Source organism: Bos indicus x Bos taurus, chromosome 16, assembly GCF_003369695.1.
Source record: "Bos indicus x Bos taurus breed Angus x Brahman F1 hybrid chromosome 16, Bos_hybrid_MaternalHap_v2.0, whole genome shotgun sequence".
Taxonomy (NCBI): Eukaryota; Metazoa; Chordata; class Mammalia; order Artiodactyla; family Bovidae; genus Bos; species Bos indicus x Bos taurus.
Genome location: NC_040091.1, coordinates 4,066,908 through 4,094,567, shown reverse-complemented (window position 1 = coordinate 4,094,567; position 27,660 = coordinate 4,066,908). Strand labels below are relative to the sequence as shown.

Here is a 27,660-nt window from a genome sequence, read left to right as displayed (position 1 = left end):
CCAAGTCGCCACGAAGCTCTGGCTCCCCTCCCAGGGCCTGGCACCCAGCAGGTGCCCAACTGACGTCTCAGCAGCTGAATGGGCACTGCATTTGAAGTGTCGTGTTAGGAATCACCAGAGAGAAAAGGTCATCAGACACCTGGTTGGGGGGGCGGGTCTTACCAGGTTCTGGAAGAACTGGACAAGGTCATGGGCCTGGGTCCAGTTCCATGCTCCCCGAGGAGAGGGCATCAGAAACCCTGCTGGGCTGGGGGCACCCATGTCAGGGGCTCTGCAGCACAGGATCACACTGAAGCTTTTGCAGGTTCCCTGCTGGCCTTTGCTCATGAGCTCATAGAGCCTGGATAGTATCATTCCCCCAAATCCGCACTTGGCTTTCAGGGATCCCGTGGCTCCACCCAGCATACAGGGTCTTAGAAGCAGCCGCAGCTGCCAGGGAAAATCTGCCATGGGACGTGCCCGGCAGGGCTGCTGAGGAGCCAGGAGTGTCGGCTGCACTTCCCGTGGGCAGGGCGGACCAGAGGGGGCCTGGTGCCCAGGGCCATTGGAGTAACGGCTGGCTCCTGGGAACCCAGGACCTGAGCCCGCCCGGCCCGAGTGACCCAGGGCCCGATGGCACCCAGGAAGCCTGAGGCAACACACCCAGCAGCCCTCCCCGGGTCTTTACAGGGCACTGGTCTTCCCATGGAGGACCGGCCCAGACAACGTCGGACTCCAGGACCCAGCCTTCCTCAGCACCGCCCTGCAGGGCCTTCAGGCGGAACAGCCGCTGAGGACGCAGAAGCTCCTGAAAGACAGGCAGGAAGGATTCCCGGGTCTTCATGCTTCAAAGCGCCAAGTAGGGCTCCTCACTCTTTCCCGCCCATGCTGGAGCCACTTTATTGCACACCCTTCCCCACCCCTAGGCCAGCAGGGTAGTCGGCTCTGGTGAAGGGAAAGGGAGGTACCCTGCAAGGGAAAGACTAGACACGCACAAATCTGAATGCCACACCCTGGCACCATCCAGCTTCTGGGCAAAAAGAGGGGATGTACAAAATGGCCCTTAGGACTGCTCTCAACCGATATTTAGGACCAGCTGAACAGTGGTAGGGGGTGCGTGGAAAGGAATAGGCACTTGGATGGAGGTTTGGAGGTTAAAAAAACCAAACAGACCCTCCCTGCCAGTTCTAGGCCCTTACACAGCTCCTCAAGTGACAGGGAGCCAGAAAGAGAGACCCCAGCAGGAGGCCAGCCTCCCTGGGCGCCTCCCTGAAACCAGGCTCCCATTCAGGGAAAGGCAGTGAGCTGTCCTGCCTCCATCTCCTAGTCCTTCTCACAGATTCCCAGGCACACGCAGCCTAGAGCCCTCCCTGATCCCCGAGCACACGCAGCCTAGAGCCCTCCTTGCCTCCAGAAACAGCCCAGTGACAGCCACCCAGAAAAGGGTCCTGTTTATTTCATTTCTGAAAGCTGCAGGCCTTGACTTCCTCGGGGCTCCGGCCTCATGGGCCTGTGCTAACCGGCACAGCTACTGTCGACGCCGCTGGCTGCGAACCCCCAAATCTGGTGGTGCCCCAGAGGGAGAGGGGAAGGTCCCCGAGACACAGCCCCGGCCTTGACCACCCCGTTCTTCAGCTTTAGGCTCGGTCTGACTGGAGGGAATGGGAAATCGGGCCGTCATGCCTGATTCCTCGACGAGTGACCCTCAGCAGCCATGGGAGACGGGGGAGGTCCATTTGTTCAACATCAATCACCTGAAGAGGAAGGAAGACGGGGATGGAGTAGTCTGCCCCGGCCCCCTGGGGAGCCCCCGGGAGGCCCCCTCTTCTGTTCCCTGAGGAGTGAAGCCCTGCACACCGGGGCAGGCGGGGGGAGGGCGTTTGGGAGCCTTGGCCCCACCGTCCGGCAGGTTTGCTGCACGGCGAGGAAGACAGGGGGGCTGGCTCCGGGCTCGTGCAGGGGTGCAGGTCAGCCTGGGATCCGGCTGGTGCTCCCGGGCCTGCTGCGCTGCCCCCCCAAGAAAGGCAGCAGAAGGTAATGCTGGAGACTCCCGGCTGTCAGCCAGGAGGGAGGTAGGCTGGTGAGGTGGACCCGGCACCGTCCTGTTGGGTCCCCGGTGCCGGCAGCCGGGCAGTGCTTGAACAACCGTAATGCTTCAGGATGCCGCGGGCACATCCCCAAGCTCAGATGTCAGGAGCCAGTGGGATCCTGCTTAGCCTGTAAAGAAAGGCCACGGTTAGTGTCTCCTGCCCAGGTGGAGAGGCCAGAACCCCGCCCGGGGACCCGCACCGTCAGCTTTCAGGGGCAGCAGGCTCGTCAGGCCCTCCTCCGCTCTCCTCCCGGAGCGCCTGTGTCTCCTGACAAGAACTTTATTCTCATCCCTGGCTACACCTTAGAATCACTGGGAAAGCTTGCGAAAATCCCCAACTCCAAGCGGCAGTCAGAGCCTCTGAGGCCAAGACCCAGGCATCTGTTCCTTTTAAAAGCTCCCCTGGGGATTCCACTGTGGCCTCGGGTTAAGAGGAGGGGAAACGGAATTCAGATGGTTTCTTTAGGCTCTTTGGTTACAGCTCTGAATCAGGAAGTAAAAAAATCCACTAAAATAAAAACGTTAGCTCTCTGTAAATAGACTACATATCACAGCAAGGAAAATTTATGTTGGCACTAAAATTAGAACTTCCTGCCCCTAAGGGTTGTTTCGGAAAATCTTTTTAAGAAGCTGTCAAATCGTCTCCCTGTGGGTATTTAGGAGGATGGGTTCTCCTCTTGCCAGAATGTGACATGGGATGCCTCCCCAACCCAAGGACCCTCTGAAACTCTAGGAGCAGCCGTGAGCTCTGCTCCCAGCTTCCCTACCTCCCGCGGACCTCAGGGAACACCTGCCATTTAGTGAATCCCAGCTCTGTGCACCCTTCCCTCCCAGCACAGTGCGTCTCTCATCCCGTTTAATCCCTTTATTAGCACCAGGAGGTGGAATCTCTGGGAATGTGGTGGAGTTCAGAGCCAAAGAAATTTCCCGGGGCCGCACGGTGGGTGAGGAGCAAGCAGGGTCACACTCGGTAGGAATCTCTGCAGACTCTTTGGTTCCCAGATGGGGAAGTGACAGGCGTAAGGATGATGGGGAAGACGTGGGAGGTGCGTGCATGCACGTGTGAGTGTGTATATGTGTAAACGGGACCACCCCTGCTTCTGAGATTGTGTCCTTCCTTCTCTTTGGTTTTCAAACGCACCTTCGAAAGTGAGACTTCTAGATGGCAGGGCTTTTTTCCCTTCCAATGGTGCTTACTTGGTAATATGAGAAGCCAGTCACTCTGTTATTCTCCAGCTTTCTTTTGTGAATTTTACACAAAATCCAAAGGCTGAGCCCCGCTGCATCTGCCAGTATCCCCCCGACTTCCACCCTCCCCTAGCCCAGGAGTGGACTCCCGTCCGACGATGACGCAGAGCCTCTAACAGGGGGCCTGCAGGCCGAGCCAGTTCTTCCAGCTCTGCTCTGCGTTTCCTGGGTCATCGCCACTCTGAGGATGGTTGTATGGTTAAAGGAGCTGGTCTGGGCGTCAGGTAGAGGCCACGTTCATGCAGAGCTGGACACGGCCACAAATCCACGTGGCTGCCCTGAGGCCCACCCGCATCCTCCAGAGCACAGTGAAAGCCTCCACCTGGTCAGCACACCAACTAACCTGGGGGCAAGGTCAAAGCCCTGGACCGTGGACCCCTGTCATCACACCTGCCTGGGCAGGCACGGGGCCTGTCCCCCTGGGGCAAGGATTGCTTGAGGACCCGGCCTCCCTACCCCTGCACAGCGGGCACGCCTCACCCTTCAATGATGCGGTTGTTGTCCTGGAGGTCAGACGCCAGCACCTTCATCTCCCCATGGAGCTCCTGCATGCTGTTCAAGGCCAAGCAAGAGAGGCAATGGTGGCTAAGGACCAAGGCAAGCCTCCGCCTGACCTTTCCTGGGAGCCTCCCTCCCCCACAGCCCCACCGAGCCTCATTCCTGCCTACTGGGCCTGGCAAGGGGCAAAGCCCCTAACACACACACACACACACGCTCACACGCTCACACTCCCCCACTCTGGCACTTACTGGAGAACTAGGTCCTTCAGCACAGAGCTGGGATAAGGAGCTGTCAGGGGTGGGGAGGCCTGAGCCCCCTGTGTTCTCTCCTGCAGGAGCTGGTGAGATAGTCGGTCAAGGATCTGAAAGAGCCACACTTTAGTCAGAAGGGATAAGCCAGCTCAGGTGCTGGGCGCAGTGGAGGTGCGGGGAGGCATAAGCAACTCGTAACAAAATTATCCCCAGGCAACATCCCTGGAGTGTCAGGAATTTCCCACAAGCCCCCCCTTCTTATCCTGGGAGCATGGGGCTCCCCTGTCAGGCTCCCCTCTGTGTCTGACCTGTACCTGTCAGGACACAGTTGAGTCAGAAGATGCAGAAGGTGTGGGGGGCAGCCCAGCACCGTCTCTGAAAGAATGTGTCCAGTGCTGGGGAGAGGAGGAGCTGTGTGGGCCTTACTCCTTGAAGAACAGCCCCTCTCTGTCCCTGCTGGCAAGGCAAGTGGCCTCTCAGAGTTGCCTGAGTTGGTCTTTTGAGCAGAACAGATCAGAAGACCAAGGAGCGTTCAGGTCACCTCCCTCGGGGAGCCTCCCAGGTTGCACGGGGCCCAGAAGATGCCCCAGGGTTTGGGAGCCTCTGCCCTGTTATCGAGCATGCTTGTTCTGAGAACGCTGGGCACTGCCTTCTATCCTGGCGGGTCAGAGACCCTCCACGCCACACCAGAGTCCTCGGACGTGGTCAAGCACGGCTCTGCCCTGAGGCAGGGGAATGGCCTGGATGCCTCCCAGGCGTCCGACTGGCGTGGCCATGCTTGGCACGGCTAGGGCCCCGAAGCGGCCCACCTTGCTGAGGCTCTCCTGGGCTCCCTGGGCTTCCGTGTTGCAGGCGGCCACGGAGCAGCCCACCAGGCGCAGGTGGCTCCTGGTCTCGTCCACCAGCCTGGAGAGGGCAGAGAGGCGTCAGGGCCCGGCCCGCCGCCGGCCAGCACAGACACAGAGAGGCTTCCCACGCAGAGGCTGGGGCGCTGGCCACCCACCCTGCCCCTGCCCTTCCAGGAGCCCTCAGCCCACATCTGCCCCAGGTAAGGGTGCTGACGAGGGTCCTGGAGAACCAGCACTGTGGGGGCTGCACGCCCCTCCCGGGCCGGGATGCACAAGCCAGTAAGCTTAGTAAGCGAGGGCCTGGGTCAGGCTCCGGAGAGGCCAGACGCCTGCTCTGGGGTGCTCAAACTGGGGCCTGCTGACGCCCCCATCTCCAGAGCAATATATATTATCATATGTGAGACAGATTGCCAGTCCAGCTTTGATGCATGAGACAGGGCGCTCAGGGCCGGTGCACTGGGATGACCCAGAGGGATGGGATGGGGTGGGAGGTGGGAGGGGGGTTCAGGATGGGGGACACGTGTACACCCGTGGCTGAGTCATGTCAATGTATGGCAAAAACCACCACAATACTGTAAAGTAATTAGCCTCCAATTAAAATAAATTAATTAATTTTAAAAAGACTCTTAAGAATTCTCTTCTCTCTCTAAGCAGAGGGAGTGAGCAAGGACACTGCCCCACAACATTAAAAGGACGCCAGCTCCCGGAGGCTTCAGCCACTGCTCGACTCTCAGCCCTGTGACGCATCAGAATCACTGCTGCTGCTGCTGCTAAGTCGCTTCAGTCGTGTCCAACTCTATGCAACCCCATAGACGGCAGCCCACCAGGCTCCCCAATCCCTGGGATTCTCCAGGCAAGAACACTGGAGTGGGTTGCCATTTCCCTCTCCAATGCATGAAAGTGAAGTGAAAAGTCGCTCAGTCGTGTCTGACTCTTCGAGACCCCATGGACTGCAGCCTACCAGGCTCCTCTGTCCATGGGATTTTCCAGGCAAGAGTACTGGAGTGGGGTGCCATTGCCTTCTCTGTAGAATCACTGAGCAGCATTCAAAGGCCACTGGCCAAGCCCAACTCCAGACCATTAGGTCAGAATGGGGGGTGGCCTCCGGCAGGGGAGGCAGAAGCTGTCTTCTAAGGTGAGTCTCCTCTCCATCCTCAGAACCCACCGCTCCTGGGAAGCGGCCCTCTCGTCTCAGGGAGGGGCTTGTCTGAGGGGCAGAAACCAAACACTCCCACAGGGGACAGCGTGGAGGGGGCTCCACATGGGGGCCCGCCTGCCCCTGCTTCCCAGGCCACGTGTCCCCATCTCAGTCCCCAGAGAGGGGGTTTCTGAACACAACCACCTGGGACGAGGGAGAGAATCTAGATTTTAGACGCGGTCATACCCATATGCTAGTCCTGGGGCTGCTATTTACTAGTGGTGTGGTATTAAAGCAGCAGCTGTTCTGTGAGCCTCAGTTTCCTCATCTGTGAAATGGGGTGATAGTGTCCACTGCAGAGGGCAGACCTTGTGAGACTGAGTTAACAGAAATCACCCAGCAGACTGCCTGGTCCACCCAGGGCCACAGAACCACCTTTCTTTGTTGTGGCTTTTGCTCCTCTAGTACCGCCTCCCTCTCAGCGGGGGCTCTGCAAAGCCCAGGGCTGTCTGAGGCCAGGAAGGGCCAGGCCTGGAGGGCCCTGGGAACTGAGTTCAGAAGGGAGGCCCAGTGTTACCTCATTCGCTTGCCGTGTGTGACCAGGGATGCCTGGTACTTCTGCACGCATTCCTCCTGGAACACCTGCAGGAGCCTTTTGGCTAAATGACTAAAATTCACCCTGAAAAGACAGAAACCGAGGCACAGAGATGAGCAGCCAGAGCCACCGGAGCACAAGCCTAGACTCCTGGCGCCTCCAGCGCCCAAGTGTCCATCCCCTTGGCCTAGAGCAGGGCTACCTCCCCAAAGGAGGTGACGGTGCTCGCTCACATGCATGGTGATGGTCAGAGCGGCCAGCACACAGCACACCCCAGCAGAGGGATGTGCGAGAAGGATCAGGGGTCTCAGGAAACACACATACACTCGAGCTCAGGCCCCAGAGAGGAGAGATGGTTGTGTGTGCGTGCGTGTGTGTGTGTAGTCAGGGGTGCAGGCGACGGTGCTCGCTCACATGCATGGTGATGGTCAGAGCAACCAGCACACAGCACACCCCAGCAGAGGGATGTGCGAGAAGGATCAGGGGTCTTGGGAAACACACACACACACTCGAGCTCAGCCCCCAGAGAGGAGAGATGGTCGTGTGTGTGTGTGTGTGTGTGTGTGGTCAGGGGTGAGTCCTCAAATAAGTATGAAGTCAGGGAGGCTTCCTGGAAGAAGAGAGTGTCCAGGAGACAGAGAAGCAGAGGGACATCCAAAGGAGAGCCTGGGCTAGAGCAGAAAGATCCCAGAGCATAAAGCGGTACATGGTTAATCAGCGAGGGCAACAGGAAAGGAAAGCCCTCATACAATTGTGTTCATACCAGGAGTCAATCCAGTCTCATCAAGACTGCTGCTGAGAAACGCGCCCCCAACCTGGCCCCAGAGTTAGTGCCCCCCCAGCTTTCCTCCTGCCCAGCTGGGGCCTGGGGCCAGGGCCCTTTACCACCTCGTGTCTGGCACAGAGACTCACTGTCCCCTGGCGACACCCACCCTCCGGCTCACCCGCCTGCTGGGGCACAGGCCACTCACTTATCCAGCTTGTGAATCTGCTCCTCGTTGTAGCCCAGCCCTGAAGGAGACAGACAGGGCTGAGGTCACGCATGCGATCGGTCAGCAGAGCAGACGGCGCGAGGGCCGGGCGAGCTGCAAGGGTGAAGGCAGAAGCCTGGGCCCTGCCCGGCGCTCCCAGCCCTGCAGAGCCAGAAGGACAGGCCGAGGGAGACTAGCACCCAAGACCCTGCATTATGAGCAGGCAGAGGCCCACGCGGGCCAGGCAAGCCCACTCATCGGGGGTGGCGGGACGGGCGCCTAGGGCTCCAGGTGGGCACCGGCGGATGAGACGGGCCTTGAAGGATGTGACCTGACCCCTCATCCAGTCCTCCTCCCCGCAAGGCAGATGCTAACAGCTGGTGGACTCCGTCCCTGAATATTCAGGCTGCGGACAGCTGGGCTCTGAAGCAAGGGGTCGCCCAAGCCAGGCCACCACCTTTGATCTTCCCTTCTCAGCCCAGCACTGTTGCCAGCAGGGCTGAGCTTCTCACTGCCTTGGCTGCGGCCTAATGCTCTCTGCACTGGGGAGGTGCTGCCCTCTCCTGGACTCCAGGGGAATGGCCTCTGGTTAGCGGCAGAAACACGACGTGATAAGGCGGTTCCTGCCGCTGGGGGTCTCTTGCTGCCCACCCCCATCACTCCCCTGATAGCGGAATCGCCTCCCTCCCTGGCCTCTTTGTCCTGGGCCCTGCGCTCAGCTGACTGTGAGGTCCAGGCGATCCGGGACGAGGCCTGGGTCTGCCTCCTTCCTGTTATCGTAGCAGGGTGCTGTAGGCAATTGATTTTTGCCTTATCCGTCACTTGTAACACACAGGATGGGAGTGAAGGGAAAGTGAGAAAGTGCCCTGCAAATGATGGGGCATTTTCTACAATGCCATCTTTTCCCAGGTGTTGGCAGTGAAGTGTTATTTGTCCTGGTTCTTTATACACTTGAATAAAGGACTCTTACAGACTGATCCAAGTGAAATTCTTTTTGAGGCTGTAAAATGGGGTGGCTCAAAGCAGCTGGACCCAGGTTGCTCGGGCTACTTAACTTTCCTGTGTCTCAGTTTCCTTATCTATAAAATGGGGAGGTTAATAGTGTCTTACGATTTTTATGAGCATCACATAATTTTTAAAAATATACCCACTGTCCATAGAACAATGCCCAGCACACAGGAGGTGCTCAGAGTGTAGTGGTCACAAGATGGCAGGATTCCAGTGTTGGAGGCAGAGAAACCTCCGGAAGTCTCCTAACGTCACAGCAAAGGTGGTCAGCTGGGTGTCAGGCCAGGCTTCTTGAGCCCATGGCCCCCTGGCCTCAGGAACAGGGCAGTCTTGGTTTTCCCATCTCCTGAGCTGTGCTCCCTTCAAGGTCAGACCCAGAGGCAGGACTGAGGCTCCCAAGGAGAGACCACCATCTTTCAGAAACTGCATGTCCAACACGGCGGCCCTGTGGCTGCTTTGAACTTGGAGTGTGGCCAGTGCAGCTGATACGACAGAGAACCTGAATTTTTGTTTTAACTTAACAAATTCGATTATATTTAAAAACTAAAGCAGTGTGCAACGTTTTTTCCCTATCAAACCCAGCTTTATTGTTTTGGTAAAAGTACATGTAATTCTGTTAAAGAAATTAGCTTCTGAATAGAGGTGCCCCGTAAGCATAAAATACACGAGGGTCTGCGAAGACTCAGCACAGAATAAGACTGTAACATATCTCTTTAATAATTGTTTCCATGGATTACATGCTGAAACGACAATCTGAATATACTGGGTGAAATAAAATACATTATTAAAGTAAATTTCACCTGTTTCTACTTTTTACATTTTGGCTACTAGCTAACTTAAAACTACAAATGTGCCTGGCATTATATTTCTATGGGACAGTACTTTTTAGATAATCTTAGGGGTGGAAGAGAGCTTTGCAATCAAGCCCAAGCCCTCAAACATCGATTTCCTGCACATGAGGAAATGCTAGGGGCACGTGGGCAAGAGGGTCAGTTCCTGGAATGTGTTACCTCCCTAACCCCACGAGCCAGCTGGGGCCTCCCCAGGCTCCCCTTCCTGCACCAGCGACGCTAACTGGTATTTCTCCTCATCCTCCCCTTTCTGGAAAGCTTGACGACCTTAGTGAGCCAGAGACACACGGACAGGGAATCACTTCTTAAACCATAAAGTGCTCTGAGAAGATGGGGGGTCTCGGTCAGGCCGCCTTTCCTATAGCACCCAGGTCTCAGCGGAGCCCCCAGGTGGCAATGGGTGCAGGAAAGGCTCAGGCCCCTCAGTGGTCTGTAGGGGGCCCCCCACTCCTCCCCACCTCCCATACCCCAGCCCAGCTGCGCCACCCGATGCTGCTGCGGTATTACGAACAGCCAGCTAACTGGAGGGAAGGAAGGAGGGGAGAGGAGGGGTTTGCTCTCCCCGCAGCTCACCTGGCCTCATTCTGGATTTCTTGAACTGTTTGTAGGTGAGGTACATCTTGTCCAAACAGCACTGAATCTGCTGGATGCTGTGGGCAGGAGACAGAAGAATCGAACCGCACGGGTCAAGGTGAGGGAGGCAGGGACGGCTGTGGGAGAAGCGGGCTGTCTCCCTACAGGAGGAGCCTCGTTTTGGGTGGCCACAGTTCTGGGGGCCAGTCTGGGAGTGGGGTAACTCTTCTGTTTGAGGCATCTTCTGCTTAGCTAGTCATTTCTCACTCCTGTGTTTATTCTTTCTCTCTCTCTCTCTCTCTCACACACACACACACACACACACACACACACACACACACACACACGGAAGAAGCCAGGCAGGACGCGTGGCAGGAAGGTGGTCTTTGCTGCCCAACAAGGCTTGAGAAGAGGTTCTGGGAAGGAGCCCTGGGCCCCAGAACAGGAGAGGTGGTGGCACCTGCGTGCCGGAGCCCAGGAGGAACTTCTGTCCCCTGGCAAAAGCAAAAGTCGTGTTTTCTGCGCAAGGAGAAAGAACTTAAAGAAGCAACAACCCTTGTTTGAAACGAGGATGACTCCAGGTCCTTGGTCCTGCCTGTAGACAGGGAGCTCGGGAGATGACCTCTCTACCCTCTCAGCCTGGGCTCTAAGGTCGTGACTGTTTCGTCCTTTTCTTTTCCAGGACACACCCTGCTTGAGATGTTGGGGTGTGAGGGCAGGTCTTCCCCACCCCCCGGCCTGTTTGGCTTCACTTCCTCCCTGCAGCTCCACCCAGGACCCCGTCTCTGCTATTTCTGGAGAGCCCACGCTTGTTCCCAGGATCCTGTGGACTCCAGGACCCTCCCCAACCTGGGATCTGGAGTGGACAAGATCCTAGGTCCAGTCTTTATCCAAAATAATGGAGCCAGAAGTGTTTCAAATTCAGAACCACCCTCTGATTTGAGAAAGGTGGGTCAGCACGCATACACTGTATCATGGACGCCCCTGGGGAGTCTAGGGCAGCACCCCGTCATCACACACCTTCAACCTTCAGACTGTAAGAACAGTCACTTAGTGGGATAAAGAAAGACCAGGAAGAGCCTCGTGTCAGTTAGTGCAGGTTCTGCAGCTAAGACAGTGAAGAATCAGCTCCGAGGTGTTCAGAGCTTTCTGAATTCAGAATTGGGGACCGGGGCGTGTGGCTCTGTGCAGACACTGACTGTGGGGGCTGGAGGAGCGGGCCACGCCCTGGTCAAAGCCCAGGAGGCAGGCAGGCGCTCCGCACACGGGCCGTTGGGGAAGCGGTGATGGGGATTTTCCTGTTTGTCTGAACGGAGACTGGGGATTCAGAGGGGTAAATCCCTGGTGTAGGCCAACCATACAGGCTCTGGAAGCAGGCAGACCTGACCTGGGGCCCTATCCTTTGTCATTACGAAGCCCCATCATCTATAAAAGGAGCACAAGAGTAGTAGCATCATTACTGATTTGAAGATGACCTGAGATGATAGAAGTAGGAGGACCCAGTCCAGGGTCTGACCAGAGCAAGGGTTCCGAAGAGGTGGGAACGCGATGTTTCTTCCATTAGAACTACTGCACCTCTAAGACTCGTAATTCACTAACTCCCAGCTGGGGTGGGACCCCAGATCCTTGCCTTTTCTGGGCAGTCTCATGGGAGGGCTGTGGGTTCCCCACCGCGATCCGCAGACCCCAGCATCCTCGCCAAGAGAAGAGGGGAGGCGGGTGGACTCCTAACGGGGCCACCCGGCCCTTTGCGGCCTCCGCCCTTGCCCCACCTCCAGCCCGCCAAGAAGAAAATCCCACAGACCTTCTGTCCTCATGTACCTGATCCCGGTTCTTCACCAGCTCAGAGCACAGGTCGCTCAGGGTCTTCTGAGTTTCTGTGATATTGTGGGAGCATCTGGAGAGGACCTCGGCCAACTGGGGGACACGAAGGCAGACCCCGTGGGGTCCTCAGCGAGGCTCGGATGGGAGCCTGGCCAGAACCCTGCTCTCAGCTCTGCTCCTGGCCGCCCATCAGCCCAGCCTCACTCACATTCCGCAGCCTGGACCTCAGCTCTGCGGTCCTCTTCAGGTCCTGGAGCTCAGGCACCCCGGCCACGCCGCTAAACCTCGAGGGAAGGGTGAAAACAGATCTAAGGATTGGACTTAGTGGCAAAGAATCCGCCCGCCAAGCTAGAGACGTGGGTTCGATCCCTGGGTCAGGAAGTTCGCCTGGGGAAGGACATGGAATCCACGCCGGTGTTCTCACCTGGGAAATCCCAGGCACTGAGAAGCCTGGTGGCTGCAGTCCACGGGGTCACAAAAGTCAGACACATCTTAGTGGCTCAACAACAACAGTAAAAGAACACAACGACCAGACGCCAAGCGCGGTCTCAGATTGGATCCCGGTTTGCGGTGAAACCAGCCAGAAAAGAACACTTGGGGGATAACTAGGGAAATCTGAACATGGACACGCCCTATAGATGAAATGTACTGACCTGGAGGATCATAAGCTTAGAAAAGCAGGTTATAAAATAGCAAGCACAGGGAAATGCCATGTTGGTTAACACACACAGGTACCAGAAAACCACGGATATATGCAGATATCATGTCTCTTCGGTGGCAGGATATAGCATTTTAATTTCATTTTTGCTGGTCTATATTTTCTAACTTAGTACAATTAGCATAACATATTATGCTGTTTTTATACCATAATAATTAGGGAAGGAGAACCCTGTGTGTTTTGGGAGGGCGGGGGTGGGGAGGAAGGAGGATTGGAGAGAATCAGGCAGGAAGGGGTGGGGGCTCCCGGAAGGCAGGGCAGGTCTGCTCACCACCACACCTGCAGTGTCTAAGACAGTGCTCGCACCAGCAAGCGCCCCACACAGAGTGTCGAATGGACTATTCAGCACAGGGACGGATTTCAGGGCATGGGATACTTGTGCAGAAGAGGATGAGGCTGCCCAGCCCAGCTGGACCAGGAGTCGGGAGGGGCAGGTCAGAGTCCTAGCCCTGGCTGCCACACCCCTGTCTGCAGGATCTGGGTAATCACTTTATCTTCCAAGCCTCAGGCTCTTCACCCATATAATGGGGACAGAAACCTCCTTCCTGCTCCCATAAAAGGTGCTTGTGGGATCAAAGAACACATTCACACAAAAGCAGTCTTTTTGGGGGTGGGGAAGCCCTGGGAGTCCCCACGTCAGTCAGTCCTGGGGCCTGAGTGGGGCCTACAGATGGCAGGGGGGCTTTGGGACAAAGGCCAGGGTACCCGGGCGTCTCCAGAGCACAGAGCGGGCGCTCATGTCCAGGGGTGAGGCGAGGCTCCAGGTTGGCAGGACGGCCCCTTAGTGCCATGTGCCTGGGCTCTTCCAATGTGCGATTTGGTCATAATATTGTTTCGGGTTCTCTGTGGGAGGCAGCTAGTGTCATCAGACCTCATAAGAGCCTGCCGGCCTGAGCATGTCCCGCAAAGAACAGGACTGGGAGGCTCTCGGGCTGGGAGGCCCTGAGGTCAGTCAGTCCTCTGAGTTTGAAAAGGAGGAAACAGGGGCCCAGGTAGGGAAGGCACCAGGTGGTGGAGACCAGCTGTGGGTCAGCGATGAGCCTGGGCCAGCGCCCTCCTTCTTGGGGGGCCGAAACCGGCCCCAGAGCAGGCACTCTCCTGGCCCTGCACTCTCCTGGCCCTGAACTCTCCACGCCCACCATGCCTCAGGGGAGACCCTGGAGCCCAATGGGGAGAAACCACACCAGCACACCCTGCGACTCCAGCCCTGGGGCTACCTGGGGCCCCACACTCTCAGCCCAGGGAAGACGGGCAAACACCCAAATGCTCTCTGCACATTTCCTTCCTGCTCCGGAACCTCACTGGTCATTTTACTGGGTCCTCGGGCTGCATGCATTCTCCCCTCCCCTCTGTCCCTCTCCAGCTCCTCAGCAGGACATCTTCCACCATGGCCACGGCTTCAGCAAACCTCACAGCACCTCCCCACCCCTCCAGTCACCGCCCCCTTCTCTTTCCCTGCACAGGGCCTTCAGCTATTCACTCACATTCTGGCCTTAAAAAGTCTCACTTCTTCCAGGAAGACCTCCCTGGTTTCTTCTACCCATTTCTAGTCTCCCTTCACCCAACCGTCTGGCCGCCTGCACGTGCCAGGGAAGGGCTGTCTCCTCCAGGAAAATGGGGGCCCTCTGCAGGCCTGGGGCCACATCACCCCTGGAGGCCTGCTCTGTGCCCTAGCAGAGCCCTGCCCAGAGGAGCTTCACCAGAGCAGCCAGCCGACCCCACCCTCTGCAGCCCTTTGTCTCTGCCACCGTCTGGCAGGGGCTCGGCCATGCTGGGGACTCATCTGGAGACCCCCGCCTCCACCTCGGTGCACAGCCACCGCCCTGTCTGTCCACTGTCAGAGCTGCCGCTGACCGGTGCCAGGAGGAAGGCGGGTCTGCAGTGCTGACCTGCTTCTGGGGAACTCCCAGGACTTCCCGAGGACAGGGGCTGCGGGGCGGGGGGCAGGGGGGCCAGGCCTGTCCGGCACAGCCTCTGCTCTCTGTCACCGCTTGTCACCAGGAATGGCTCCAGCTGCCCTCGGGTTCCCTGGGCCGCAGGGCCCCCTCTCCCAGCTGCACCACAGCGCGGGCACCTGCCCAGCAGTGTGCTGGCCACCGGACTCTTCCTGCGGCTCGTTTCCTGCAGCTTGGTTTCTTCCTCCCCAGTCTCTCCCTTTTCCAAATCCATCACCCTGAACTGGCCCAAGTCAGAGGGTGGAGGGTGTGCAGCTCCCAGGACTGGGACAGGGAGTCCTTGGAGGCGAGGACGCAGAGGCCCAGGGGAGGCGGGAGGAGGATACTGGGGATGAGCCTGCCTGCACCTCCGTCCTGCGGGCCCAGGGGCCCCGTGTGGGTGTGGGTGCTTCTCCCAGAGCCCTGCCCCAGGGCCCGGGGCAGCTGAGGGTCTCACTTTTCAAAGAGCGGATGGGGAGGACAGAGGCCCCTTCTCCTGGAGGTAGGGGGGCTGCCTCAGAGCCTGAGGGGCAGGGTCCTCACAGGCCCACAGCCCAGAGGGACTGGAAAGAGGGGGAGGTGAGTGCGGCCAGCTGGCAGGGGCGGGGCATGGTCTCTCCACTCAGCCTGCCAGGGAGGTTGGCAGGTCTGAACTGGAGGAGGCAAAGGGCACTGTTGGAAAGCCCAGGAGAGGAACAGACAGAGAAGAGGGGCCAGCCCCGCGCCCGCTGCGGCCCCGCCCCGGGAGACACCCACCTCTCAGGGCCGAGGCTGCTGCTGAGGAAGAGGAGAGCCATCCTCGCGAGCTCCAGCGTCCGCCTGCACGTGGCCTGGAGCATCTCCCTGCCGAAGGGAGCCCGATCAGAGCTGCCTCCTTCTGGAACCGAGGGCCCAGCCCCAGGGCGGTGCTGAAGGGGGCCTGGGCTGCCTCTCCTGCCCACCCACCCAGCCCTCAGGGCACTCACACGAACCAGTGCAGCCCCCGAACCGTCAGCTCCTGCCCCCGCAGCAGAGTCTGTGCCAGCCGCAGGGCCTGGTAGCCGGCACCTAAGATGCCCTGAAACACACAGCGGGGCAGGGTGACATCCTGCACCCTGACCCCTGCAGGAACCCTCCTCCCTGCCAGCCGGCGGCCGCCCCCTCACCTTAGCTGTGCTGTAATCTGCCTGCAGGTCCACTTTGGGGACAAACTTGGGAACGTCCAGAGCGGCTGTGGATGAAGACTAGGTCAGGGAGGGACGCCCGTCTGGCCCTGGGCGAGGTCTGAGCGCGTCTTCCCCAGCCCCAGCTCACAGTCGGCCCGCACCGCCTATCGGCCGCCTCCAGCTTCCTGGCTTGCCTGGAGCCCCACCTCCTAAGTCTTAAATGCCCTGAGTGTGCTTCTTTATGGTTTCCCTGGTGGCTCAGCGGGTAAAGAATCTGCCCACAATGCAGGAGACGTGGGTTCAATCTCTAGGTTGGGAAGATCCTCTGGAAAAGGGAAAGGCTACCCACTCCAGTATTCTGGCCTGGAGAATCCAAGGACTGTATAGTCCAGGGGGTTGCAAGAGTTGGACACGACCGAGCAAAGTGCAGTCGCAGTGCTTTTTTTACAACTGCAGCCCTCACTGCCCCCTTGTGCCCACTTTGGAGAACGACAGCCAAGGCAGCAGAAAAGAGACTCAAACCACTCCTCCCAGCCCCTGGGGTCGCAGAGTCCCACAGGACTGAACGAACTGGGGCTTCCCTGATGGCTCCGACCGTAAAGAATCCACCTGCAATGCAGGAGACCCCGGTTCACTCCCTGGGTGGGAAAGATCTGGAGAAGGGAATGGCAACACATTCCAGTATTCTTGCCTGGAGAATTCCATGGACAGAGGAGCCTGGAGGGCTACAGTCCACAGGGTCCCAAAGAGTGGGACACAATTGAGTGACTAACACTTCTCACACTCGGGGGTTTTAAGGTGAATTCCCCTCCCAGCCTTGGGGACCCTGAGAAGGAGGAAGAAATTGGCATCATTCAAACGAGGAGTGATTTTTTGCTAGAACTTGCAGAACAGAGCTCTGGGCCCCTGACCGCCTGCCCTTCTCTCCAGCAGCTTGGGCCCCTGCGCCTCCAACACAAACTCAGAGGTTTCCCGTCAGGCATGGACTGAAGACAGCAGGTGAAATCCAGCCCTCCCTGTTTCCCTTGGAGTTTCTATCACAGATCTCTGGATGCCGTGACGCAGGTTGGTCCAGCCACCGGCCCGAGTCCCACGGCATTTCAGAGGCGTTTACGGAATTAGAACCCAGAGATGCCTCCACACCCCAGGGGCCCAAAGACATACCCACAAATCTAATGAACCAATATCCTGGATTATAAGCCTCTGGCCCTTGGAAGAGAAAGTGAGGAGGAGAAAAGGTCCAGCCTGGATGGCCCTACTCACGGTCCCTGAAGGCCAGCCCCTTGGGGGGCTCGCTGGCTGTGCTGAACAGGGTCAGGGGGCTGCTCGCCGTGGTGTGGGCGATGTGTTGAGCAGAGAGGCCGGGCTCGAGGACGCACAGGTGACCCTCAAAGAGGTACTCCTGGTGCTGGGGGGCCACGCCGGTCTGCTCGTACACGGCCTCCAGGAAGATGGCTATCCTAGAAAACCAGGAACAGAGGCAGGAGAGGAGGAGGCGAGGGGGTGTCAACAGGCAGGAATCAGCGTCAGGGTGACCCACACACAGCTAAGACTTGGGCTCTGCTTTTCAGAGGGAGGGACTGGGAGATTTTTCTTCTCCAGGGTTGGGAGACAAAGGGTAGAGGTGGTGTCCTGAAGCAGATGGAGACAAAGTCCAGTGTCCAGACTCTGCCTTCACGGCCCCTCCTGCCACGCTCCCTAGAGGCACCCAGGGAGCCTTGTCCCCTAGGGTCACCCAGGACTAGGTAGGACTCACCTAGTCCCCAAGCAAGCTCCAGAAACAAAGGGGTTCTACGAGCAGTCCACTGGGGAGTGCACTGGCGGTGAGCGTGTGCTTGCACACACACACGCCCCTCAAGAGGTTTCTAATGCACGTCAGCTTTGTAAAGGTTGCTGAATCTCTCAAGTTCCCAGCAAGGAACAGTGGTTAACTTGATGGAACTAGTACTTTCCCAACCTGAGACTGGACCCAGAAGCTTCCGTATCTGAGCGCCCCACAGAGCCCGGCGGGACAGGCCCCTGGGCCCGGGGCGGGGCTGGGGGGCGTGGGGGGCGGGACGGAGAGGAGGGGCCCCGCGCTTGCGCCGCTCACGTGTTGTGCGCGTGGACGTAGACGCGGTGCAGGACGGCCTGGGGCAGGGAGAACACGTGGATCACGCCTCGCTGCAGGATGTCGCTGGTCTCCGCGAAGAACTGGTCGAAGCCCCAGCACTTGGCCTGCTCCACCTCCAGGATGTTGGCCAGGATGGGCACCAGCTGGCTCTGCAGACCCCTGCCCCCGGGACACGGAGACAGTCAGGGGCTGGGGGCCCAGACTTAACCTCCAGGAGGAGGTAAATGGGGGCGTGGACTGAGAAAGCCCTGGAGAGCCAGGACTGAGCGGGCGTGGCAGGGTAGGGTGGGGAGGAAAAGCCAAAGGGTCTTCCAGCTCCAGGGGGAGAAACTGGGGCCGGGAAGGGAGAAGGGGGAACCCAAGCCAGTGGCACAGCAGGGGCTCCTGCTGGGCCAGGCCTCTGCTGAGAGGAGGACCCAGGGCTGGGCTGGGGTCCGCATCCCCTCTCCTGCAGGCTCTCACTCACATGGACAGCTGGCAGGTGATGGGCAGGGTGTAGCTCCACTCCAGGGGCCCATTCTCCCGCCTCTGGGTGCCCGCAATGGCCCCGGCTGGCTTCTCTGTGGTGATGCGGTACCTGGGGTGGGTGGGCAGGACCAGGTCACCAGGACCCCCTGCCCAGCCCATGATGCTTCCAAGGGAGGACAGACTCGGCCTGGAGGCTCAGAGACTTGCTGGCTCCTCTGTCTGTTTCATCAGCCCCTCACCACTCATCCATGCCTGCCTGGCTCCCCCACGTGCCCGTGCTGTGCTTGGTCAGTCCCCTCCCCTGCACCCCACAGTCCACCCTTCCCTCCTCTAAAGTCCAGCTACCCTGCCAGCCCTGACCCAAGGCAGACTCCTTCCCCTTTCCCTAACTTAGGACGGTTCCGCCCGGCTTGACCCCTGAGCTGAAGGAGCACCGACCTTCCTGCAAATCCACCTGAAACCTCTTTTCTCTGGTGGTGCCCTCAGTGAGAGCAGCCACAGCCTCTGGATAAGACAGCGGGAAACCCCGAGGGACCTGGGATCAGGAGGCTGGATTCTTGCTCCTACCCCCACCCTGTTCTTTGCCCTGGCAGGCTTTGTGACCTTGGGCAGATTGCTTTGGGAACCTCGGCTGAGATGTGGTCAGCCCAAGTGGGGTTGGGGTGGGGCTCAAGGGAAGCACTGGACTGAGATGTGGTCTCCCATCAGCCAGGGACAAGGCGTGGCTTCTTGTCTGATGGACCGACATCCAAGCATCTAAAGGGATTGTGTGTGCACTCCAGGCCCTCTGGGCCCACCGTCAGAGGCCGAATGGGGGACCCAGCAGGGACCAGCGGGATGCCCAGGCCCGCCCCCTGCCACGTGGTCCCCGTGGGTCCCCATGGGTCGCCGTACATGATCTCCTTGTTGCGCCGGGGCCCGCCAAATGGGACGAAGGGCAGGCTGCCGGTGGCTGCGTGGTACAGGGTCACCCCGATGCTCCAAAGATCCACAGTCACCCCAAAAGCTTTCTGCTGGGGCTTGCGAAGCACTGCCCGCTCGTACATGTCAGGGTGCTGCCGCCGGGGAACCAAAGAGCAGTCAGGGACGGGGAGGGGGCAAGGGCCTGAGCACCCCTGGACCCCCGCCCGCCCCCCCCCATTCAGACTGCCTTCTCCCACCTCCAGGAGGAAGCAGAACTGTCAGAATACATCTCCTGGGTCATCTCCAAAGTGAGTGTGCCACAGGCTTATCAGCCTCTGCTCTGGGCAAAGTGGTGAGCAGCAGGGCTCCATCCTCCACGAGGATCTGATCAAGGGCTTGATTGAACAAGGGAGGCCTAGCCCAGGGCCTGGCTGGGGGGTCTATGCAGGGGGCCTGGGCAGGGGGTCTATGCAGGGGACCTGGCAGGGGGCCTGGGCAGGGGGGTCTATGCTGGGGGCCTGGGCAGGGGGTCTATGCAGGGGACCTGGCAGGGGGCCTGGGCAGGGGGGTCTATGCAGGGGACCTGGGCAGGGGTTCTATGCAGGGGGCCTGGCAGGGGGGTTATGCAGGGGGCCTGGGCAGGAGGTCTATGCAGGGGACCTGGCAGGGGGCTTGGGCAGGGGTTCTATGCAGGGGGCCTGGCAGGGGGTCCATGCAGGGGGCCTTGGCAGGGGGTCTATGCAGGGGGTCTGGCAGGGGGCCTGGGCAGGAGGCCTATGCAGGGGATCTGGCAAGGGGCCTTGGCAGGGGGTCTATGCAGGGGGCCTGGGCAGGGGGTCTATTCAGGGGGTCTGGGCAGAGGGTTTGGGCAGGGGACCTGGCAGGGGGTCTATGCAGGGGGTCTCTGCAGGGGCCCTGGGCAGGGGGTCTGGGTAGGGGGTCTATTCAGGGGGTCTGGGCAGGGGGTTTGGGCAGGGATCTGGGCAGGGGGCCTGGAAAGGAGTCTGGGCAGGCCTCAGCACTGACCTTTTGGCCTTGGAGAAGAGAATGAATTATTCTGGGGTTAGGGTTAGGGGTGAGGGATGACCCTCCTGGCCCCAGGGGGATTGGACGGGGCCCCCAGAGGGGCGCCGAGAGTCCCAGGGCGCGGGCCAGCCCCCACGCCGCTCACCAGGTATTCCTCGGTGCCGTAGACTGAGACAAACTTCTCGTCGTCGTCCAGCTCGCGGGCGGCCCCGAAGTCAGTCAGCTTGTAGATGCTCTGGCCCTCCTCGCCCAGCAGGCGCATGATGTTCCCGGGCTTGATGTCGCGGTGCACGATGCCGTTCTCCCGCAGGTGGTTCATGCCGGCCGCTGCCACAGACGTGGGGCTGCTAGTGGCTCCAGCTGGGGCCGGCCCAGCGGCGGGGCCCGTCCCGGGGAGGAGCCACGGACAGAGGGTGACACCCAGGGGTCCCCAGGGGCCTCGGGAACAGCAGGAGGACAGAGATGGACATGGGGCAAGGGACAGGGGTCTCGAGGGCGTGGAGTGTCGGGGTAGCCTGTGGTTCCCTGGAAACCTGAGAGGATGGTGGCTCTGCTTCCCAGCGGAGGGCGCTCAGTTACTCCCCATCTTTTTTTTTTTAATTGTGGTAAACTGTACCTAACAATGGAGAAGGAAATGGCACCCCACTCCAGTATCCTTGCCTGGAAAATCCCATGGACAGAGGAGCCTGGTGGGCTGCAGTCCATGGGGTTGCAAAGAGTCGGGCACGACTGAGCGACTAACACTAACTACCTACCTAACAAAATTTACATTTTAACCATTTTTAAGTGTACGCATCAGTGGGATTAAATACATTGACATGGCTGTGCAGCATCACTGTGTGTCTCCAGACCTCTGTCAGTGTCCCAGACAGGAATTCCACCCATTAAGCACTCACTCTCCACCCTGTCACCCTCAGCCGCTGGCAATCACATTCTACTTATTGTTGCCATGGACTGAATCTCTCTTCTGCTGCTGCTGCTAAGTCGCTTCAGTCGTGTCCGACTCTGTGCGACCCCATAGACGGCAGCCCACCAGGCTCCCCTGTCCCTGGGATTCTCCAGGCAAGAACACTGGAGTGGGTTGCCGTTTCCTTCTCCAATGCATGAAAGTGAAAAGTGAAAGTGAAGTCGCTCAGTCGTGTCCAACCCTCAGCGACCCCATGGACTACAGCCCACCAGGCTCCTCCATCCATGGGATTTTCCAGACAAGAGTACTGGAGTGGGGTGCCTCTAGGTTCCTCAAATAAAAAGGATCATATAGTAGTTGTCCTTGTGTGGCTGGCTTTTTTCACTCAACACAGTGTCTTCCAGGTTCATCCAAGTGTCGGAATTTCCTTTTTTTTTAAGACTAGTTAATCCGTCACCTGCATGTTGCACACTTTGTTTATCCATTCACCTGTCTGACCTGTGGATTGTTTTTGCCCTTTGGCTATTACTATTCATTATAGCCAAGAGGCAAGAACAATAGCCAAGAGGAGACGGTGAGGGACAGGGAGGCAGTCCATGGGGTCACTGACAGTCGGACACGACTGGGCAGCTGAACAGCAACAGCATTATGAATGACAACAGCATCATGAATCGTGCCGTCATGAACAATGGTGTTTTTAATTGTACTCTGGAACTGGAGTTGTAAACTGCCAGTCTGCAGGAAGCAGACCCTGGGTTCTGTCCGCTCACTAGCGTCTGTCCCAGGTCTGTGCGCAGGGCGCCTCTTAGGTGCCAGCGTTCTTGTGTCTGGATGCTTCTTCCAGAAACAGCACACCCCCTGGGACTCTGCCTGCCGCTGAGGGCGGGGTCTGGGGCTGGCCTGGGCAGGGGAGGGGACGCCCGGGGCGTCAGGGAGGGGCTCACCCACGCAGCGCAGCACCACCAGGAACTCGTCCTCGGGCAGCCCGAAGGCGTTCTCGGGGCTCTCCAGCACGCTCAGCAGGCTCCCGCTTGAGCAGTACTCCATGACCAGCACCTTCTGCCGGCCGGCCCCCTGTGGGAGAGGGACGGGGTCTTGGGGAGGGCACTTCTCCTCTTTCCAGAGCTGCGGTGGCTCGGCCACGGGCCCAGAGCCCCCATTTTATAGGTTTCCACTTCTGGCTGGCCTTCCCTCCTCTGACCTCAAACTGAGCCCAAGGTCACCTTTTCCAGGAAGCCTTCCTTGATTAGGCCCCACGCCACAGCCCGATTTTCCTATGCAGTGCCCCCAGCCCCTCGGCAGCCTTTCCTCCTCTCTAGGTGACCCACTTATGAGTGTGTGCCGGGTCTCTATTATTCCGTGACCTGACTGGGTCAAAGACAAGACCGTACTCCTCTGACCGAGCACCGGACCCACCGTCTCCTCCACCGCAAAGAGCTTGATGATGTTCTGATGGTTCAGCTTCCGCAGGACCTCAAACTCCCTCACCTGCACCTCGCGGGGCCTCAGGTAGCTGGCCGTGTTGAAGACCTTCACAGCAACCAGCTCCCCAGATTTCTGCCGTGGGGGTAACAGAAGTGGCACCCCTGCCCTGGGAAGCACACCCTGCCTCCCAGTTTCCGTTCAGACTCGGAAGAGCTAACCCCAGGGATGAGCCAGGGTAGCCTGGTTGGGGATGGGGGCTCCCACCCTGAGCTCCTTCCCCTCCCCAGGGGGCCCCATGGCCGGGCCTGACCGCAGCACGGGGAGATGACAGGACCCTGGCACACCTGATACCCGGGAGGGGCTGGTTTGTGTTACTGCTGCTGTTGCTGCTGGCAGTAACTACGGGCTGTTAGCAGCAGCGTCCTGTCTGGCTTCAGCGCTTAAGTCCAAGACAGTGCGGTGCGTCTCATGTATCCAGTACAGCCGTCAATGCGATAAAGGCAGGTTAAATCCAAACGGGTCCTGCTGCCCCCCTGCTGTTCCTAGATTTGCCGCCAGCTCCCCTGGACATTGGGTTACGTCTTTGTCCCTCTCTCCAGCCCCAAAGCGTGCCCAGTGGGCATCACCCCAGAAGCCCTTTTCAGACCCCCGCATCCCTGCCCTGCCTCAGACAGTGCAGATCAGAGGAGCCTGCTCAGACACGCCCCAACCCCAAGGCCCGCTGGGGACCGCCTTCCCGGGTGCGGGGCAGGGCGGGCCGGGGGGGGTCCCACCTTGTTGCGGGCCTTGTACACGCTGGCCGTGGCCCCCTGCCCCAGCAGGTCATCCGTGTGCCACAGGTAGTTGACGGTGCTCTGCATCTCCTGCGTCCGGCCGGCCGGCCGCCTTCCGCCCTAAAGAGCACACTGGTGTCCAGGGCGGCCCCTGACCCAGGATGGACACTGGGGACCCAGCTGGTAGCTGTGCCCGAGACCACCCCGTTGAGGGGCTCCACACAGTCACTCCGGAGGCCAGGGGGCAGGGGCAGAAATGGAAAGCACAGGAAGACTAAGTAACTTCCCCCAAAAGAAGCCCCGCCACCAGGCCCTCAGCACACAGCCTGGCCCGGTCCCCTCGCAGGGCCCTGTCCTCTCCCGACTCCGCATGTCCTTGTCGTCCCCACCCCAGGCAGGCCACTCTGCAGGGACAAGCCCGTTTCTCTGCCACCTCTCCTCCGCACTGGCAGTTCTGGGTTTTGGCATCCAGGCCTGGATTGTCCCAGGAAGCAGAAAGTGCTTGAAGGAACGGCTCCAGGTCAGACAGCGTCACCCACATCACCAGAAATCTCCAGGATTGCAACACGAGCCGGGGCCTTCCCCAGCGCTCCCGGGGCCACCACTTCCTGCTGCTGTCAGCCACGGCCAGCAAGCCGGCCTGGCTAGGTCAGCGCTGCTCAGGGAGGTGTGTGTGAGCGAGCATGTGTGCACGAGTGTGTGTGTGAGAGTGAGCATGTATGCGCGGGTGTGTGTGTGAGAGTGAGCATGTGTGCGCGGGTGTGTGTGTGTGTGAGCGTGTCTGTGTGTGAGCGAGCATGTGTGCACGGGTGTGTGTGTGAGTGAGCATGTATGCACGGTGTGTGTGTTTGTGAGCATGTGTGTGTGTGAGCATGTGTGTGTGTGAGCGAGCATGTGTGCACGGGTGTGTGTGTGTGAGTGAGCATGTATGCACGGTGTGTGTGTGTGTGTGTGTGTGTGTGTGTGTGTGTGTGGAGGGTTAGGGGAGGCAGGAGACCATCACATCCAGAAGCTCTGGCGGCCTCTGGAGGATCTGAAACCCCTCTGCGGCTCTGTTCCCCGTATTTGCCCCCACGCCCTTCTCCCCAAACGCCAGTTCCTCTCAATCAACTGACTGCAGAGCAAGCAGCCTCAGGAGTTACATTCAGGGCTGCTCTGAAGAGCGGGGCCAGGGCTGGTCTTCATGAGAGGGGCCCCCACCCCCTAGATACTCTCGGATGAGGCCGGACTAGCCAGGGCTGCTTCCTGTTCTACCGTCTCAAAGGTGGTCAACCCTAGGGTCACCATGCCTGGAATCCCACGGCTCCTTAGCTTCGAGCCTTCTCTCTGTAAGCTTTTTTTTTTTTTTTTAATGGGAATCTTAAGAAGGTCAATCCCTTGAGCCAGAGGCCACTTGGAGAGATCAGGGGTCAATTCCAGTTTAAGAAGATGGATTGGTGTTTGCGTTTTATAGAAGCTGTGAAGGGATGAGTCTCTCTGAAGATGAGGTAATAGCTCAGCAGAAATAAGCTGGTGAGGTTTTCCCCTCCAAGGCTGTGGAGGAATCAGCCTGCGGGCCTGGGGCTGAGGAACCAGGTAGGATATCCTGAAATCAAGGCCGAAGGTCCAGCCAGGGGAGGCATCAGCTCCTGCAGAGTCCTCCCCAGGGCTGGTGCTGGGGCCTTGCGTAGCTGTAGGTGCGAGGGAAGGGCAGCTGGCGCAGAGAGCAGAGTCCCACAGGGCTGGCGTGCCTTGGGCTCTCTCCTGGTCCCGCCAGGGCTGTGCCCAGGTCCAACAGCAACACATCTGGTCAGGTGTGCATGCTCTTCGGCCCCCAGCGCAGCAGCTGGTGCCCAGAAGGGCGGTGCTGGGACCGATGAGGGTGGTGGGCAGTGGAGCCACGAACCAGCTGCCCCACCCCTGCCCCTCCGTCTCCAGGTGCTACAGCCGCCAGAAGCACTTACCCCACGGATCAGGCAGAGACTCTCCCCGGCAAGAGTGTGCTGTGCTTTCTGTCTGTGGCCAGTCCAGGAGCTGAGCTGCACCGGAAAGAGGAGGGCGGATGAGAGGCAGCCCTGGGCGCTGTTCACTCTCAGCCTCCATCAGCCCTTTAACCCCTTCCTGTTTGTCACCCTCCCCCACAGAGCCGGGGGTTTCCAGCCTAGACCGATCCCGCTCCAGGAGACTGTCCTTGCCACTCCCACCCTCCAGGGGCTCGGGCCAGTGAGCGGGACCCTAGGAGAGGTGAGAGTCAGCCCCAGAAGGGAGGCAGAAAAGGAAATTACAGAGGCAGCGCTGGAGGCTGGCATCCGACGCTTGGACGGGAGTGTCTGAGTTCTCCTCTGCGCCGTAAAACCCTCTCTGCCTCTCAGGGCCTCCAAGCCGTCCTCTGCAAGGGTGCCCATCTGAGATGGTGCACAGGGCACCTCGGGGCGGGGGGCAGCAGCCTCAGAGAGATACGCGGCAGGGGCAGGAGCCCGCAGAGCCGACCCTGGCCGGCCAGCACCCTGGCACTTCGCTGATTGCTGTCCTGCAGCCGCCTGGCTCCCAGACGCCCCCATTCAACCCTCCTCCCCTCAGCGTGGACTCTGCACACTCACCCCATCTCAGCTGTGGGACAGGCAGGCTGTGGGACTGCGAGGCACCCCCAGACTTTCAGGGCTTGCTGCCCTGCACGGGCCACATCCGTAGCATCCTGGTGGCCACGGGTCTCGGAGACCTGAAGAAACTCAGCCCTCGGCTCTCCACTCTCTCCCACTTCCTGATTTCGTTCCTTCTCTCTCTTAAAGAGACAGAGGCAGCTGGCGGCTGCCACCAGCCTGGCAGGAAGGAGAAAGAGGATGCTCTGAGTTCCCAAGTGCAGGCAACAGAACCCGGTCTGAGCCACGAAAGAGGCCGGGCACTGAGGCTGGGCGGCTGTGGTGGGCTGCGGGGTGTTATTTCTGTATCTCCCTGTGGTTCGCCTGAGCAGGGAAGTTTGGAACTCAGCCCACAGTCTACAGAGCAGGTTGGGCCAGTTAACCAAGTGAAGAACTGCCTGGGAAAGCCAGCTTCCCACACCCAGGAGCCCCAGGGAGGGCCAGGACCTCCAGCCAGCCACTTCTAGGAGTTTGGTCTGACTCATCTTTCCAGGGAGCCTGCAGAGGTCTTAGAGGAAGCGCTGGAGCCCAGATTATGCCCTCCTGGACGACCTCGAGCACAGCACATGACCCCTGCCAGACGGTCTTCTCACCCAAGGCCCGAGGACGGTCACATTTACCCTGCTGGGTGTGAGGGCAACATGGCAGAGCCCACTTGGGAACACCTGGGAAACTGCACAGTGCTTTACAGACAGGCACTAAGGTCAGTGAGGTTCACGCACTTTCAGGAATTTGCCCACAATCTTCAGAGGCCAGCTGAGGCTGGAACCCAGGGGTGCCAACTGCCCAGTCAGGACTCCAGATCCCCAGATCAAGTTCCCGAGAAGGCTGGAGAGGTCTGCCCAGCTCCGGTCAGCTCCCAGATGGCAGTGGGTAAGAAACGGTTAAAGCCAGGAGATTCCATGTTTCAACAGAAAGCTGGAGGGACTTTCCCACGGCCACACCTGGTGGTTTCCTCCGGCAGCCCCACCCCCAGCCCAGTGGCACCAGAACAGGAGCCCGTACCCTCGGAGGTGCGCCCTGCCCCCACCCCCACAGGCGTGACCCAGAGGGGCTGCCCTGCCGGCTCATGCAGCAGGACCAGGAGAAACGTCCCTCAGACCTTGTGTTCTGCACTCAGGATTCCCAGCTTTCCCCGTCTGCTATACAGTAGAATTGTACTTCCTTGAGACCCTCTGATTTGGCAGGGCCATGTGATTTCTATTTTTTTAATTTACTTTATTGTTTCCTTTAAAAAAAATCCTTTTGCTGTCATTTCTTTTTCTTTTTTCTCTGCATTGGGTATTTGTTGCTTTGCATAGACTCTCTCGTTGCAGCAAACAGAGGCTACTCCTGGTTGCTGTGAGGTGGCTTCTTTTGTGGCAGAGCACAGCCGCTAGGTGCGCGGGCCTCAGCAGTTGCAGCCCGTAGAGCTCAGGCTCAGCAGTCGTGGCTCACAGGCTTAGTTGCTCCTGTAGCACATGGAATCTTCCTGGGCCAGGGATCGAACCTGTGTCTGCTGCATTGGCAGGTGGATTCTTATACACCACGCTGCCAGGGAAGTCCCCACGTGTGTTTTCTTAACCAAAGCATTTAATTGCTGATGTAGAAACCGCCCACCCCCCCCCCCCACTCCCAGCCCCCGCCAGCCCCTGTGACAGTGTGACTCTGTTAGATGTGGTGATCAGTCTGGGTCCCTGAGTGACTATGGAACAGAGACCCCCATCCCCACCCCCCGCTGGCCCACAAGGAAAGGATGTTTTAAGTCACGGAGA

The 27,660-nt window shown here is 59.1% G+C and overlaps 1 protein-coding gene across 5 annotated transcripts; it reads right to left on the bottom strand.

The window, feature by feature from the left end:
- Window positions 1–1,404: 1,404 nt before the first annotated feature.
- On the bottom strand, window positions 1,405–26,248 carry IKBKE (inhibitor of nuclear factor kappa B kinase subunit epsilon). Of its 5 annotated transcripts, none has more exons than XM_027564321.1 (22): window positions 25,868–26,236; window positions 25,232–25,306; window positions 23,289–23,408; window positions 22,507–22,647; window positions 22,035–22,164; window positions 20,329–20,510; window positions 19,149–19,309; window positions 18,253–18,363; window positions 17,766–17,945; window positions 16,937–17,133; window positions 15,674–15,738; window positions 15,494–15,585; window positions 15,285–15,371; window positions 12,085–12,154; window positions 11,857–11,969; window positions 10,053–10,129; window positions 7,621–7,660; window positions 6,632–6,733; window positions 4,878–4,974; window positions 4,066–4,178; window positions 3,797–3,868; window positions 1,405–2,196 (listed from the first exon to the last, which is right to left on the bottom strand). In XM_027564321.1, the coding sequence occupies exons 3-22, from the start codon at window positions 23,373–23,375 to the stop codon at window positions 2,163–2,165; spliced, it is 2,151 nt and encodes a 716-aa protein (XP_027420122.1). In that variant the 5' UTR covers window positions 23,376–23,408; window positions 25,232–25,306; window positions 25,868–26,236; the 3' UTR covers window positions 1,405–2,162. The 5 variants fall into 5 exon arrangements, with proteins under 5 accessions (XP_027420122.1, XP_027420121.1, XP_027420120.1 ...); XM_027564320.1 differs by having other exon boundaries at window positions 12,085–12,160; window positions 15,500–15,585; XM_027564319.1 differs by having other exon boundaries at window positions 12,085–12,160; window positions 25,868–26,235.
- Between the last annotated feature and the right edge of the window lie 1,412 nt (window positions 26,249–27,660).

Bases quoted from the DNA above. Each gene is read 5' to 3' on its own strand.
- IKBKE (XM_027564319.1), bottom strand. From the start codon at position 23,375: ATGCAGAGCACCGTCAACTACCTGTGGCACACGGATGACCTGCTGGGG. The intron at 11,970-12,084 runs GTGAGTGAGGCT...CGTGTCCCCCAG, and splicing joins TGAGGTCCAGGCTGCGGAAT to TTGGCCGAGGTCCTCTCCAG. The intron at 4,975-6,631 runs GTAACACTGGGC...TGCCCTCTCCAG, and splicing joins ACACACGGCAAGCGAATGAG to GCTGGTGGACGAGACCAGGA.